At 37.2% G+C, this 17,688-nt stretch overlaps 1 protein-coding gene across 1 annotated transcript in view; it reads right to left on the bottom strand.

The window, feature by feature from the left end:
• BEND2 (BEN domain containing 2) overlaps positions 1-17,265 on the bottom strand; it is a 52,475-nt gene extending 35,210 nt beyond the window's left edge. Inside the window, exons 1-2 of the mRNA XM_040265362.1 lie at positions 17,196-17,265; positions 13,903-14,097 (exon numbers count right to left, since the gene is read on the bottom strand). Coding sequence (XP_040121296.1) covers positions 13,903-14,097; positions 17,196-17,265 — 265 coding nt within the window. The remainder of the gene's footprint in view (positions 1-13,902; positions 14,098-17,195) is intronic.
• Between the last annotated feature and the right edge of the window lie 423 nt (positions 17,266-17,688).

The raw sequence follows: 17,688 nt of genomic DNA, 5'->3' as shown, positions 1-17,688 counted from the left end.
AATTTCATCCAAATCAGCCAACTTCCTTAAAAGAGAATATTGGAGAAATTCAGTATTGAACAGTCTAGATGAAAGACACTTAACTACATTTGACTAGTTATGGGCTATATTTTTTAGAAAACTAAAACCATATTTTTATTTCAAGTTTTTCACTTAGGAATGTTGTCCTAAGTAGATATTTTTAAAGTATCACAATGGAATGAATAATCATAGAGAACTTGGCATAGCAAAATTTCTATTAATAGTACAATGACACCCATGCTGCAACTAAAAGATCTTGTAGGCCACAATGAAGATGGAAGAACCCGCATGCTGCAACTAAGACCCAGAGCAGCCAAATAAATAAATATTATTAAAATGAGTACAATGACATCAAATGAGGTAAAGAAAATTATAATCAATATTTTGGAAAACTACATTTAAGACACAACTTTGATACCTGACAATAGCGTTCGAGTTCAATAACTTGGTTACGACGATTTCCATTCAATAAATTTCCAGCTGCATGGTTCTCCTATTAATATCAGAAAAATGAGTAAGTCAATACTTAATATCTCTAGGAACCAAATAAAGCACTAAAAATATATACTTTGCTCTATATTAATTGTTTTCTTTTTTACCTCAAAAGTATTTCAGAAATCTACAATATAAAGCATAGATGAAGTAAAATCAAATCCCACAATCATGAGGATGAAAAAGATAAGAGCCAATTAAAAAGAGGGCTAAAAAAAAGAGGGATAAAAGAATGAAGTTATTATATAAGAAGCTAAGATTAAGAAAAGCTCCTGAATATTCATATGAACAGTTTATAATATACATACAAACAGACACAGCCATAAATGTATGTGTATGCTGGATTAGTAGACACACTTATTTCCTAGCTCTGTTTACTAAGTGGGACCAAGATCTATTAAGTGGGACTAAGATCTTGCTACACAAGAGTAGCAATGAACACACCTAGCGTCCAGAGCTTGGTTTCTAAATACCTCTCTCCAATAAAAGGAACCAGAGGTGAATTGAAAGAGAGGTGAATTCCAGAGCTGGGACAGGGAAAGTATATATGAGGCTAGAACACCTTGTAATGTCAGAAAATATGGAATTGCTAAAAAAAGAAGTAGGAGGATGTCAAAAGGTCACAGGAGCCAGAGGCGCTCTCAATATATCATCAAAGCTGTAAAATTTGATCGATAAAATAGTGGCAATATTGGATTATAATGTATATAATATGATAAATGCCCATCAGTCCATATTGATATAAAATATATAACAATAAATAAATGGGGAAGAAAGGATAGTTATTCCTTACAAATTAATTCCACTTAATAAATACAAAGAAATAAGGGAAACAAAGTCACCAATAGGCAAACACCACAGTAGTAAATGTTGCAAATAAAATCCATGGTAAAATCCATGAGCTAACTCAACACCGGAGAAGGCAATGGCACCCCACTCCAGTACTCGTGCCTGCAAAATCCCATGGGCAGAGGAGCCTGGTAGGCTGCAGTCCATGGGGTCGCTAGGAGTTGGACACGACTGAGAAACTTCACTTTCACTTTTCACTTTCATGCATTGGAGAAGCAAATGGCAACCCGCTCCAGTGTTCTTGCCTGGAGAATCCCAGGGATGGGGGAGCCTGGTGGGCTGCCGTCTATGGGGTCGCACAGAGTCAGACACGACTGAAGCGACTTAGCAGCAGCAGCAACTCAACACAGAGCAAATAGTTGAGGACAGGATATTAGCACAAAGTATACTCCTTCCAAAAATATTTATTAATTACAAAGGAAAAATAGTAATTTTACAATGAAAAAATCCAGAAGACCACCAGATGATTGGTGTTAACATCACCAGTAAAAAGACATATGGACATCTCAAACTCCTGATATGATTCTTGAGGAGACAACATGGTGTATGTGGTGTTCTTGCCAAATTGCATAATTTCAATCTATTCAAAAGAAAATATCAGACATACAATAATCAAGAGACACATTTTACAAATAAATGATTAGTACATTCATCAAAATGGTCAAGGTCACAAAAGATAAGGAAAGACTAAGGAGTTGTCACAAACTGGAAGATGCAACTAAAGTCAATGAGGAATACTGGATTGGAACAGAAAAAAGACTGGGGGAGAGGGGATGGTGAAAATCAAACAAGGATGCAGTTTAGCTAACTGTAAGGTACCAATGTTAATATCCTGGTTTTGAAAACCGTACTGTAGTTAAACAATTACCATAACTTTAATTACGCAGGTCAGTTAACATTAAGGAAAATTTTGTGAAAGACAAGAACTCTCTGTAATATATGCATAGTTCTTCCATAAATCTAAGTGAAAGAAAGTGAAGTCACTCAGTCGTGTCTGACTCTTTGCGACCCCATGGACTGTAGCCCACCAGGCTCCTCCATCCATGGAATTTTCCAGGCAAGAGTACTGGAGTGGATTGTCATTTCCTTCTCCAGGGGATCTTCCTGACCCAGAGATCGAACTCAGGTCTCCTGCATTGCAGGCAGACGCTTTACCATCTGAGCCACCAGGGAATCCCCCATAAATCTAAAACCATTTCAAAAATTAGAAAAGTTACTGAAGCAAGGTACAAAACTGCTATGAATTTCTATTAGATAAGGAAAAGAGGAAAATAAAATGGTAAAGTACTCATGTAAGAGAAATATTTCCTTGGGCTCACAAGTTCAGAGTAACTCCACAGTAAATGAAAGCTGAAAAGAATTTTAATCACTTTCTTTATGACAGTAAATGTGAATATATTTGGCAATCATCAATTAATACTACAAAAATATTCAGTCTGATGTACATTCATTAATGACAGTTCCACCTTCTTCACAATCAGGTGTTCATGTTCTTACATAGGGAGGATTTATTAATAAACCAAAAGGAAATATAAAAGAAAGAATTGAAAGAAAAGCTTTAAGGCTTCAATTTTGCTTACAAGAAGTATTAAAGGCCTAAAGGATCTCTGCCCATTGCAAGCATTACAATAACATGGAAAGATATTTGCAGAACTGTTTTCTCATTAAGTCAACTATACTTAAGACAACATTTTCCATTAAGCTTAACCCCTTATGTACTTCAAGATGGAAAGACTAGTCTTCTAGTAATCTGGTACCAGAACTGCTTTAAAAACAAATATTTCTAACCACAAAGAACTAAATGGTATATGACTTTTAACTTTCAAATAATCCAACAGTGACACTCTGTGGACAACGCAGGAAGCACTTAAGCACCTGTTTTTCTTAATAAATTACTCTAAGACACCTTAAATCCTTTTTTGGAATAAAACACAGTATAAATAAGTAAACAGACAGCAAATAGCCATTTGATTTCATTATTATAACTCTTTATTCTAAGGATAAATTATGGACTATAAGGATAATTTTAATAGAACTATACCAAGTAATTATCAGTGTCTTTGTTTTTAAAATTATCTGAATTAGCCCCGCATTACAAATTTATTAGGCAGTAAAAATTTTATGGAATTATAATAGATTAGTATAAAAACAATATTGTCATCTTACCCTTCTACAATGCTTTATGCTTTTCAAAGTACTTCCACATAAATACGTCAAAAACCATGGCTCTTAGAAGGCAAATAATACTATCCCCCAAAGATTAAAACATCAGGGCTGACAGAAGTTAAAAGAACTGCCTACACTAATTAGGTGGTATTACTATCCTCATCCTTATGTAAGTAAATTACTGTATTTTCTGTTAAACTTAACTATAAACAATTTAATAATCTATTTTATTCAACTTCAGAGATCTAGAAGCACAGCACAATATAATGAAAATGTAAAATAGCACAACCACTTCAAAAAACTGTCAGTTTCTTATAAACTTTAATCTACCCTGTGACCCAGTATCTCCACTTCTAAGGATTTACCCAAATTGAATGTAAACATATGTTGACAAAGAGACTCCCATAATAATGTTCATAGCCACTTTACTCGTAATAACCAAAAACTGGAAACAACCCTAATGTCCATCAAAAGGAGAATGAATAAACAAATCATAGATATTCATACAATGGAATATTACTCAGTAATAAATGGAAATGAAATAGTGCTACAACCAGATGAATTTCAAAACATTACTCTAAGGAAAAGAGACCATGGCATGAAAGAATGCACACTGTGTGAGTCTAGTTATAAAGTTCTAGAACAGACAAAACTAATCGATGATGGAAGAAAACATCAGAATGGTATTTCAAGGTTCAAGGGGATGGAGACTTACTGGGAACAGTTATGAGGGAACTTTCTGGGATGATGTAAATATTCTTTACCTTGATAGAGGGGGCGTACATATTTGTTGAAACTCACTGAACTTAAGATCTCAAGTTATACTTAAGATCTGTGCATTTCGCTGTATGAAATTAAACTCAATCTATTAAAAGAAATAAAGCTGAATGAAAAAAAGAAAGATTTTCACTTTACTGTACAAACCATGCGATTGTCTCCTGGAACAGATAGTCGCCCTTTTTTGCACAACGGCATAGACTCCACTTCCTCTGAGTCAGGGTTACCTCTTTTTAAACATGCCAGACATGAAACTACTTGGCTATTTAATGCTGCAAAATCTTCCATGTCTGAAAAGCAAATGCATAAAAAAGTTACTTAACACATTTACTGCTTTAATAAATTTAATATGGATGGATATGTTTTCAGAATGCCAACTCAGGTTGAATTGGAGTTCTAGCTGAATTTTAGAGAGCAACAAAATGAGAATTCTTCTATTAGTGGTTTAGGATAACCTTTTTAAAATTGAAGGACTTTATTGCCCACAAGTAGGAATAAGAACCCAGAACAAACACAGTTCCAAATTGTGAAGCAAATGCTTTACAATCTAAAGGCAACAGCATAAGTGCTGAAAACAAATGAACAGAGCATGAGTCCTAACTGCTCTGGTCAAGGAGCTCAGAGGCTTTTCACTCAGGGAGGCTGCAGGCCTCCAAATTTAAGTCAGGAGTCTCTTCAAGCTTGGGCCTCCATCATGGTGTGGCCTGGGCAGACCATTAAGACATCAGCTTCTCCCCTGACAGGTGAAAACTGGGCGAAATTACATCTAAGGTCATCTCAGTGCTAAAATTATGACTGCTTCCATAGTTAAATTTTATATTAAACCTAAATAACTGCATGTGAAAAATAAGCCAAAATCTCTTCTAGAATTATGAAGGCTCGTTTATGGTTGAGTCATTCATCTCTGCAACCAGAAAAAGACATTGAGTGCAATGCTATTATAGCATATCTTTCTGGGAGGGTCGTTCATGAGAGAGTTAATACCCTTTATCCATCCTGAGCCAGAGTAGTAATAAGAGGCAGAATGATGAGATTCGAGTTTCATCTCTTTTCCTATTTCCTTTTCATTCTACAGTAGAGATACTAGTCATGAACAAAGGTTCAGAAGCAAGAAATCAAAGGAGATAAAGACTCTCAAGTTAGATAAATGCTGACTAATATTGTGGGGGAAATTCAATTATGAAATACCTCCAATTTGAGCTATAACCTCACTTAAAAAAAAACCTCAGTTTTTATTTTTTAAACTAGTTGCTTTTTTTCTGACTAATACAAGCTGCATTGGAGGCAGACGCTTTAACCTCTGAGCCACCAGGGAAGCCCATAATTAAACTGTAGTGTTCTCACACAAAGAACTACACAGCAATGGGAATAAACCAACTACTGCTATACACTGTGAGAATGAACCTCACAACCATAGCATTGAGTAAAAGCTAGACACAAAAGAGAATATAGTTGTGATATCATGAATTTATAATAAGAAATATATATTTGGTCTCTATCCTGGTTTCTACCACTGAGTTCCTAAAATCCTTAAAATATTTTAAGTGATGAGTGATCAGATATCTTTTGTCATGTTATTGAGGTTACTTTTGGAATGTCTCTGGATCACCTAAGGATAGAGGCTGGTCACCAGAGGAACCAACCACGTGACTAGTGGATGGGCACTTCCAGTCCCATTCCCCTAACCTCCAGGAGGGGAGAGGGGCTGGAGGTTGAATCAATCACCAATGGCCAATGATTTAATCATGAATCTGTAATGAAGCCGCCATAAAATCTCAAAGAGAGTTCAGAGAGCTTCCAGGTTAGTGAACACATGGATATTGAGGAGAGTGGAGCTAGGAGAGGGCTTGAAAGCTCTATGCCCTTTTCCCATACCTTGCTTTGTGCATCTCTTTCATTTCCCTGTTCCTGAATTATATCCTTTTATAATAAACCGTTATTCTAGTAAGTTAAATCCTTCTCTGAATTCTGTGAATCTCACTAGCAAATTAATCGAACCCCAGAAGGCTGTGGGAACCTCTGATTTGTAGCAAGTCAATCAGAAGCACCTGGGCTTGCACCTGGGGTATGGGCAGGGGGAGGCAGTCTTGTAAGACTGATATCTCAACCTGTGGAATCTGACACTATCTACATTAGGCAGTGTTAGAATTGAGTTGAATTCTCAGACACCCGACTGGTGTCCAAGAATTGCTTCATGTTGTGTGGGAAGCCCCAACACACTCAGTAGAATTGGGTCCAAGAACCTAAAAGGATAATGTATGATTTGACTGACCTAAAGCTCAATCTAAAGACAGACAAAAATAATCGATGGTGAGAGATATCAGGATAGCACTACCTTGCAAGAGAGTACTGACTGAAAGGGAGGTGAGAGCTGATTCTGGGGAGCTCATAACCTTCTATCTTTTGGTGTGGGTGTTGGTTATATGTGTGAATTAATTTGAAATTTTATGCTGTGTATTTATGATTTGTGCATATTTTTGCATGATAGATTTCTATAAAAAGTCAACCTAAAATTAAGTTCTTTATAAAAAATTCAGAATCTAAATTAAGTAATCTATCACTAATAAATATCATAACCCTGAAATACAATTCCTTTTCTCTTTTTTACTCTCTATTTTATCTAGTAGTTTGACCCATACTGTACACTGAACAATTTTGTATGCCATTTGTAATTTTTAAATATTTTAAATGCCTGCATAATATTCCATTATGTGTATGTCCACAGGTTATGTTATCTGTTTTCTGTTGCAGGACATTAATACAGCTTCCAGTTGCTCACTATTTTGCTATAACGATGTGTACACATTCAAATGTAAATAGTTATGTATATTTCTGAGTAGTTCCTTATAATGGATATATAGAAGAATCCCTAGTTGTCAAAGGCTATGATTCTTTCAGGGGTTCTTGACAGGTGCTGCCAAAATGTCCAAAAAGGTTACACTAATTTACATTCATAAAAACTGTAGTGCAATTGTTTTCTCCATTAACACTAAAACAAACCATGTAAAAATTGCTAATCTGATAGATGAAAGTTTATCTCATTTTTGTATCCCATATTAATTTGCATTTCTCTTGTTACTAATGCAGTTGAATAGATGTTTTCTATCTATTAAGATTTCTTGTCCTGTAACTTGTTATTTTCCATGTCCATGTCCTCTGCTCATTGCCCTATTAGAGTTTCAGTGTTTCCTGTTTGATTTGCATGATGTCTTACTATCTTAAGAATAGTAACTCTGGAAAATGCATATTTTCAGGAAATACTTTTCCCAGGTATTGATGTGATTTTTGAGGTCTGAGTTTGTGAGATAGGGAGGGGTTATTTGTCCTTAACTTTATCAAGTTCATTAATATTTGTGTGCTTTCTTGAACTGCTTCTATTCTCAATCTTCCACAAAGATTAGAAAAAAACATTCAACTATGCTTTCATCTAGTCTTCCATACTTCCATTTACTGCATATTCAGCTCTTTAATACATCTTGAAATTATTTAAGAGTGATGTGAGGCAAAATCAAGTGGTCTTCCCCATTTCTAATAGTTAACCATTCATACCAGCATGATTTGCTATGTAATATGTTATTCATATTAATATACTGTAGTATATTAACTCTAAATTCTTTATTCTGTTTATGATCTTTTTATTGTATTAAATCTGGCTCCCTACTTCAAAACTAGTACCATAATATTTCAATAATTGTACTTTTAAATGTTTTGTGTGTTTGATATGGTAAATGACCACCTGTCCATTAAATAGGTTTTCCCAAGGTTTTTTTAAAGGTACACTAGGGTATTTTTTTCTCAACCAGGAAAAATTTGTGTCTCTCCACTTACTCAAGCTTTTTTACATGACCCTCAGTAAAGTACGTGCTTTCCTTTCATATAGGTTCTGCTATTTTTTTATTCCTTACAATTTTAAATATTTATTTGTAGCCATTATCTGTTGGGGTTTTTTCCCTATATAACTTCTAAATTGTTTGATGCTGGTATGTGAGAAAATAATCTGTCCTTATAATTTAAAAAATTATCTAAACTGTCCCAAGGGGAAAAAAAATCTCAACAGATCTATAACAAGTAAAAAGATTAAATCAATCACCACAAACCTTCCAGTAAAGAAAAGGTCTGGACCAGAGGACCTCAATGCTGGATTCTACCAAATATTTAAGGAGAAATTAACACACCAATCCTTCTCAAACTCTTCCAAAAAATTTAAAAATTACCCTGATACCAAAGTCAGATAAAGACATAAGAAAAGAAAAACAGGCCAATATCCCTTATGAATACAGATGTAAAAATCCTCATCAAAATATTAGCAAGTCTTATCTAACAGCATATTAAAAGAATTATTCACCATGACCAAGAGGGATTTATCCTAGGAATGCAAGGTTGGTTTAACATAAGAAAACCAATCAATGTTACACATCACATTAATAGAATAAAGAGGGGGGAAAAACACGATCATATCAATTAATGCCAAAAGACATCAGACAAAATCCAACACCATTTCTTACAAAAATTCTCAGAAAATCAGGAACAGAGGGGAAATTCCACAACTAGATAAATGGTATTTATGAAAACCCACAGCTAACATCACACTCAGTGGTGAGTGACTTGAAAGCTTTTCCCCTATGATCAGGAGCAAGACAAATGCCCACTTTCACCACTATCAACATTATACTAAGAATCTTAACCAGAGCTATTAGGCTGTCTGGAGGCGGAAATGCCAAACCACTCCAGTATACTAGCTGTGAGAACCCCCATGAACTGTATAAAAAGGCAAAAAGATATGACACTGAAAGAGGAGCCCCCCAGGTTGGAAGGTGTCCAGTATGCTACTGGGGAAGAGCAGAGGACAACTACTAATATCACCAAAAAGAATGAAGTGGCTGGGCCAAAGGGGAATTGACACTAAGCTGTGGATGTGATACATGAGGAAAGTAAAATTTGATGCTGTCAAGAACAGTACTGCATAGGAGCCTAGAACGTTAGGTCCATAGTGAATAGTGAATAGTGAAGTTGCTCAGTCGTGTCCGACTCTTTGCGACCCCGTGGACTGTAGGCTACCAGGCTCCTCTGTCCATGGGATTTTCCAGGCAATAGTCCTGGAGTGGATTGCCATTTCCTTCTCCAGGGGATCTTCCCAATCCAGGGATCGAACCCGGGTCTCCCGCATTGTAGACAGACGCTTTACTGTCTGTGCCACCAGGGATGTCTTGAATCAAGGTAAATTAGAAGTGGTCAAACAGGAGATGGCAAGAGTGAACATCAACATTTTAGGAATCAGTGAACGAAAATGGACAGGAATGGGCGAATTTAATTCAGATGACCATTGTATCTACTACTGTGGGCAAGAATCCCTTAAAAGAAATGGAGTAGCCCTCATAAATCAACAAAACAGTCTGAAATGCAGTACTTGGGTGCAACCTTAAAAATGACAGAATGATCTCAGTTCTTTTCCAAAGCAAACCATTCAACATCATAGTAATCCAAGACTATGCCTCTACCACTGATGCTGAAGAAGCTGAAGTTGAATCAGTTCTATGAAGAGCTAGACGACTTCCTAGAACACCAAAAAAAAAAAAAGATGTCCTATTCATCACAGGGGATTGGAAGTAGGAAGTCAAGAGATACCTGGAGTAACAGGCAAGTTTGGCCTTGGCGTACAAAATGAAGCAGAGCAAAGGCTAACAGAATTCTGCCAAGAGAAAGCACAGGTCATAGCAAACACTCTTTTTCAATAGCACAAGAGACGACTTTACACATGGACATCATCAGATGGTCAAAACTGCAATCAGATTGATTACATTCTTTGTAGCCAAAGATATAGAAGCTCTATACAGTCAGCAAAAATAAGACATGGAGCTGAGTGTGGCTGACATCATTAGCTCCTCATAGTAAAATTCAGGCTTAAACTAAAGAAAGCAGGGAAAACCAGTAGGTCAGTCAGGTACGACTTAAATCAAATTCCCTATGAATACACAGTGCAGGTGAGGAATAGATTCAAGGAATTAGATCTAGTAAACAGAGTGCCTGAAGAACTATGGACAGAGGTCTATAACACTGTATAGGAGGCAGTCAGCAAAACCATCCCAAAGAAAAAGAAATGCATGAAGGCAAAGCGATTGTCTGAGGAGGCTTTACAAATAGTTGAGAAAAGAAGAGAAGCAAAATGCAAGAGAGAAAGGGAAAGGTACACCTAACTAAATGCAGAGTTCCAGAGGATAGCAAGGAGACATGAAAAGCCTTCTTCAGTGGACAACGGCAAGAAATAGAGGAAAACAACAAACAGTAAGACTAGAGAACTCTTCAAGAAAATTGGAAATATCAAATGAACATTTTATCCAAAGATGGGCACAACAAAGAACAGAAACGGTGGAAATGTAAAGATCTAATAAAAGCGGAAGAGATCAAGAAGAGATGGAAAGAATACACAGAGGAAGTGTACAAAAAAGATCTTAATGACTCAGATAACCACGACAGTATAGTCTCTCACTCAAAGCCAGACTTTCTGGACTGTGAAGTCAAGTGGGCCTTAGGAAGCACTGCTTCTAATAAAGCTAATACAGATGGAATTCTAGCTGATCTATTTAAAATCTTAAAAGATGATGCTATTAAAGTGGTACATTCAATATGTCAGCAAATTTGGAAAACCCAGAGCAGTGGCCACAGGACTGGAAAAGGTCAATCCTCATCCCAATTCCCAAGAACGGCAGTACTAAAGAATGTTCAAATCACTGGACAATTGCACTTATTTCCCATGCGAGTAAGGGTATGCTCAAAATCCTGCAAGCTAGGCTTCAACATTATATGAACTGAGAACTTCCAGATGTTCAAGCGGGGTTTAGAAAAGGCAAAGGAACCAGAGATCAAATTGCCAATATTTACTGGATCATAGAGAAAGCAAGGGAATTCCAGAAAAAACACCTACTTCTGCTTTACTAACTACACTAAAGCCTTTGACTGTGTGGATCATAACAAACTGTGGAAAATTCTTAAAGAGATGGGAATACCAAACCATCTTACCTGTCTCCTGAGAAACTTGTATGCGTGTCAAGAAGCAACAGCTAGTACCCTACATGGAACAACTGACTGGTTCAGGATTAATAAAGGAGTACAACAATGCTGTTAACTGTCACCCTGTTTATTTAACTTATATGCAGAGGACATCATGTGATATGCCGGGCTGGATGAGTTACAAGTTGGAATCAAGATTGCTGGGAAAAATATCAACAACCTCAGTAATGCGGATGATACCACTCAAATGGCAGAATGCAAAGAGGAACTAAAGATCCTCTTGATGAGGGTGAAGGAGGACAGTGAAAACGCCACCTTAAAACTACATATTAAAAAAAAAACTAAGATCATGGCATCTGGTCCTATCACTTCATGGCAAAGGGAAAAGGTGGAAGCACTGACAGATTTCCTCTGTCAAACCTATGGTCTGTACAGATGTGAGAGCTGAACAATAAAGAAGGCAGAGCACCATAAGAATCAATGCTTTTGAACTATGGTACTGGAGAAGACTCTTGAGAGTCCCTTGGAAAGCAAGCAGATCAAACCAGTCAATCTTAAAGGAAATCAACCCTGAACACTCTTTGGAGGGACTGATGCTGAAGCTGAAGCTCCAATTCTTTGGCCACCTAATGCAAACAGCTGACTCACTGGAAAAGACTCTGATGCTGGGAAAGATTGAGGGCAGAAAGAGAAGGAGGAGATAGAGGATGAGATGGTTGAATGGCACCACCAATTCAATGGACCTGAACTTGGACAAACTCCAGGAGATAGTGAGGGGCATGCTGCAGTCCATGGGGTCATGGAGAGTTGGATACAACTTGGCAACTGAACAACAACAATTAGGCTGTCTTATGCTACCCTGAACACTTACAGATGATTAAAATTATAAATATATATATTTTACCATAATAAGAAAACTACTTAGCCACCTTCTCTGAAATCTCCTAAATTTTTCTTTCAGTTAGATAAGATAAAAGGGCTCCAACTATAAGTACTGCTTTGCAATCTCCTTTTTCTACTAAACACGTATTGGTCTTTCCAAACACAAACCTCTAAGTATACTGCAATCACTTTAACAGCTTCTCAGTTTCCTATCATGCAAATAGGCCACGCATAATCTATTTAACCAGTCCCTAACTCATGTATATTCAAGTTACTTCTAAAGTTTTCCCTCTGGCAAAGAACACAGCTGAACAGTCTTGCACTTCTGCAAGTAGTTCTGTGGGATAAATTCTTAGAAGCAGAAATGATAGGTAAAAGGGTATCCACAACTGAAAATTCTCCTCTATTTCTTTCCACACTAAGGAGGGCTGTTGTTGATGTTTATAATACACTAAGAAAGCATCCTGTTGGTTTTGTATATAGTTTTAAAACCAAAACTAATAAAAAGTGATGACTTCTGGCATCATTTAGACCAGGGTTGGCAAACTACAGCCTGCAGACCAAACCCACCCTACTGCCTGTTTTTATGTAGCACAGGAGCTACAAATGGTTTTAGTTGAGGGCTTTTTCCCTACATTTTTAAGTTTTAAATTTTAAAAAACACAAACAAAAGAAGAATATTTCATGAAATGGAAAAATTATAGGATTCAAATTTCAGCATCTATAAAGTTTTACTGAAACACAGGCATATACTCATCTACTAATATAATGTTCTTTTCATGTTTCAACAGCAGAGCTGAGTAGTTGGAACAAGAGGCCTTACAACTGCAAATCTTAAAATATTTACTATCTGGCCCTTTACAGAAAAAGTTTGCTGACCTCAGTCAAAGCAGCAATATTTCAATGTTTTAAAGAGTAGTAAACCCAATTCTCTATGCAAACAGAGAAGAGCATACTGTCAAGTTAATGAAGGGATGTTCCCAAGGGGTTAATGTCTCCTGGCTCTGTGTATAAGTGAGGAGGCAATGAGTTTCCCATTTCCTTGTGATTGTGGCTGAAAAGCAACCACTAGAAGGACAAGTAGCTAGAGTTCTGGTTGCAGGATTCTACTTTCCATGGACTTTTTCTTGGGTGCTAATGTAAATAAAATGCTGTGTTTTGAATTCAAGTTCCAAATGTTTATTGCTTGTATACAGGGAAGGTACTGATATTAACCTTGTATCCTGAGAATCTTGCTATAATTGCTATTTATTAATTTATTAATTATATAATTGCTTGCTATAATTGCCTAGGAGGTTTTTTTTTTTGGTGATTCTTTGAGATCTTCAACATAGAAAATCATGTCATCTATTCCATGGACTCTTGACCCAAACTATTTCTCCCAAAAGTTCAGTTTTAGCTTTGGCACCAAATCATTATAATTTTAGTTGCCAGGTATAAATAATTTTTCAGAGACAAAATATACTCTCCCCAGTGCTTTCCAAGGCTACCTCCCCAGTCCCCATAGAACAAAAACAGAAAAGGAGACATGACAGAGCTTAAATAAATGGAAAATGCAAGCACAAGTAAACACTGTGCTTTTACCACAAAGCTTGGCCTTCTGATAATAAAGAATTAAGGTAAGAGTGAGAGGAATGTTTAAGCAATTTACTGGAAATGGGGACTGGGGATCAAAATTTCGCACAGGAGGAAATTTAACAAATTTACCAAATGAAAATGCAGGCAGTTCCTCAGTGCTATCACTGTCATCTTCAGAATCTGTTAGTAGAAGCAACACTTCATCATCAGAAAGTGAGTCCTCAGTAGCATCTGTATCAAAGTCTTGTATTACCACAACTTCAGCGGCACCATCATCGTCATCATCATCATCACTGTCTTCTCCAACAGATAAAACTATACAATCTAAGAAGCAAAGAGAATGTGTAGATTAGATGCCACATTAAATAAAAAGTTTCTAGCAAAAACCACCTTATAAAGTTATGGAGTGTTTAAAAAACATTTTAGCTGAAAAAAAGTTAAGTATTTTCATATCTCCAATCATTGCCAACTTAGCTAAGAAATCAATTGCTTAGTATAAAGCTTATATGTATATATATACATAAACACAAACAGTATTACTTCTAGAACTTCAGTTCTATAGAGCAATAAATTTCTTCTCCTTTAAGAAATTAGACCACCTGGCCCATGTACTGTGTTCAGTGATATGCTTTTAAGTTTTAAATGATACAACTGAGATTATACAACCACACTCCATGAATTTCCAAACTTGTTCTCTAAAAATTAATATAATCTTTAAGATACTAAATAATGGAGAAATAACATATAAAAGTAATGTTATTATCAAAAATTAAATATAAATCGACTCTCACAAAATGTAAAATAGATAACTACAAGTAAACTACATGTGAAATATAAACTTGGCAAACTTTGTATTTTAATGAATACAAAATGTAAAATACATAAATGAGCTTTCTTGTTTCCTAAAGTTGGTCTGAAAAAAGAACATGTTTAAGCTTGAAGTATTAACTTGTAGGTCACATTTACCTTGCATATTTTGGATTCAGTATATTTATTTCAAATAGACCAAAGTACTAGAATAAAGTAGTGAACCAGTGTAAGGTGGTGTGAAAATGGTACTAAATTAGGAGTCACGTGGTGTAGGTTACGATTCAGGCTCTCTAGCTATCTAGAGGTATGAACTCTGGGCCAGATACATCTATTCTTTTGCCTCTGTTTTGTCATCCATAAAACTTTGGGGTTGGTTTTGGAGAGTTGCAGTGAACTCTATCTACTTAATAGTCCTCATAGAAATAAAACAAAACTTTAGAAACTACCTGGTATCCAAACAAAAGAAAACTGGTTAAATAAATTATGGTAGTTCCATATGACAGAATTGTATATTGCCAATGAGAAGAACATTTTCAACATTTATTAATATTAGAAATGCTTGTGAAATAATCTTAAAGGAGCAAAAAGATTCAAAGCAGAAAAATACAGCATAATCTTAACTTTGAGAGCAGAAAGAAACATACCAATGGTTATCTCTATGTCACTATCTCTGGGTGGCAAAATTATCTTCATTAGATTTCTTTGTTAAGATTCTCTACAATAAAGTTTAGACTTCAAAATCAAAAGAAAATAACAAAAGCAAAGGCAATTGAAATTTTATTTTTAAGATAAGCTTTTGTACATCAACAGATCTTTCAAACTAGTATGAGTAAAGCAATTGACAATTCCACTATGGTTTCTCAGTTAATTTGCAAAATTCCAATTAATTTCTTTAGGTATATGCATAGCCTTCACAGACAATTTTTAAGACACTATAACATTTAGAAGTAGTTTGAAGATTATGCTCTGCTCCCAAGGTACAAGGAACTAAGTAGCCATGAATTTATCAAGTAACACATAGTTCACAATGATGAGGGCTGAAATCTGCCTTTCACATGACAACTACTGCAAAAAATGAAAAGTGAAAGTGTTAGTCACTCAGTCATGCCCAATTCTTTGTGATCCCATGGACTGTAGCTTGCCAGACTCCTCAGTCCATGGAATTCTCCAGACAAGAATACTGGAAGGGGTTGCCATTCCCTTTTCCAGGGGACCTTCCCAATCCAGGGGTTGAACCCACGTCTCCTGCATTGCAGGCAGATTCTTTACTGTCTTAGCCACCAGGGAAGCCTACTGCAAAGAATATACACAACTAAATAGGACAGAAAAAAATGGCCAGATCATTCCTTTTTTTTTTTTTTTAAGCAAAAATGTGCATCAAAACAATCACTTTCTAAATCTTCTGTCAGGACTCTACAAAGCAGTCCTACTCTCTCCATCAAACTTTAGAGACTACGAAGTCCGCCTGATCACAAAGGATGATAATACTATGTCCCGTCGCCCTGCATTTGCTACAGGCAGGCTTGAAACTGAACTGACCCCATGCCCTGCTTTATAAAACAATGCATACAAAAAGTGCTTGTAAAAGCTCTACTTGTAAACATTAAAACAGTTGACCACCTCCTGTTATAAAACCTGGGAGCAGTCCTAATTCAGAGAAAACTGGGTAGAGGAGGGAGGGAAGCTATCCCCAACTTACTAGTCTTTTCTACCAAACCATGCTCAACCCATACAGCTGGCTCACACAGAAGGGTTGGTCCTGGAGCTCACACAGGAGGGTTCCCCTGCCTTACAGGGTCCTCACATTTTGCAGTGTTCTCTGACTCCTGCATCTGCCCTCTTGAAGCAAAGAATGCACTCTGTGCTGGGATTTCTCCATACACATATCTTTATTTTCTTTCTCCTAATTTGCATATCTACCATAAAACAGAGGCTGCCCAATCTGTCTTTGCCCCAATCGCAAAAGATATTATAATGAATCAACTCGCTAGCTTGTCAATTCTATAAACTCAAAATTCCACATAAAATTTTGGTGCTGTAGGGTATACAGAAGTAGAAACATAAGGCACACATGAAACATATATTAGGAACCAATGTTACCTCAGTGAAATGCAAATCTAAAAGGAAATAACAATAAAGTTGCAATATTTTTTAAAAGTCTACATAATGGCTGAAAGTCTTGGTCCTTCTTGGACCCCAACCCTCTCTGACAGAGAAAAGAAAGAATAAAGGATCAACTTGTTCCAGAAAGTCAGCACGAAGTACTTAAAAAATAAGTGGCTAAATCTCAAAAGCCCATAATGTTCTGGCATCCCTGGAGAGGCGGGGGGGTGGGGGGGTGCGCGGGATGGACACCCCACCCCGCAAAGCGCTGCTATAATTTGAGGTTGTTGTGCAAGCAAAGCAAATCTTCTCCTCCCAGGAGTGCCTCAGTCGTTAAGCCAAATCACTTTCCTGTGCAACGCACCACGCTCTGCAGCTGCTGGTGGCGCGAGCACCAGAAGCCTTGCAATGAAGTTCAAAATAAAAAACTACAACTGCACAGAACTGGTTGTGTGCCAGTGTGGCACACTGCCCTCTGGAGGGCGCGGGAAACAACCGAGGTGGCCCACCCTCTGGTCCGTTGAAGACTGAGACTTTTCTACCGCCACTAGGGGTCCTGGAAATAAGTGCCGCCCTCATGCCGGAAACGAGGCTGGCTCACCACGTGCTGGCGCCATGAGAATCGGCGTCCGCTGGGATCACCTCAAGTCCCAAGGACACCATAAACACCAGAGACCTTAAAACCTCAGGATCCCCTCCACCTTCCCCCCACCCAGAACGCCATGAACTCTACAACCGCCTTGAGCCCCAGAATCCCCTTAAGCCCCTAGGACACCAGAAAACCTGCACCCCACTGCGTGCCCCGGGACGCCATGAACCGGACTACATCATGCCTCAGGACACCATGAACCTAGGACTCCATTATGTCCAGATAGCCTCAAACCTCAGGGATGCCATGAACCCCAGAAACCCCCAAAGCCCCAGAGCCCCCCAAAGCCCCAGAACCCCAAAAAGCCCCAGAACCCCAAAAAAGCCCCAGAACATGAACCCCAGAAACCCCCA

The sequence above is a fragment of the Oryx dammah genome, unplaced genomic scaffold (assembly GCF_014754425.2).
Source record: "Oryx dammah isolate SB20612 unplaced genomic scaffold, SCBI_Odam_1.1 HiC_scaffold_23, whole genome shotgun sequence".
NCBI classification, from domain to species: domain Eukaryota; kingdom Metazoa; phylum Chordata; class Mammalia; order Artiodactyla; family Bovidae; genus Oryx; species Oryx dammah.
This window is presented reverse-complemented; position numbering and strand designations above follow the sequence as displayed.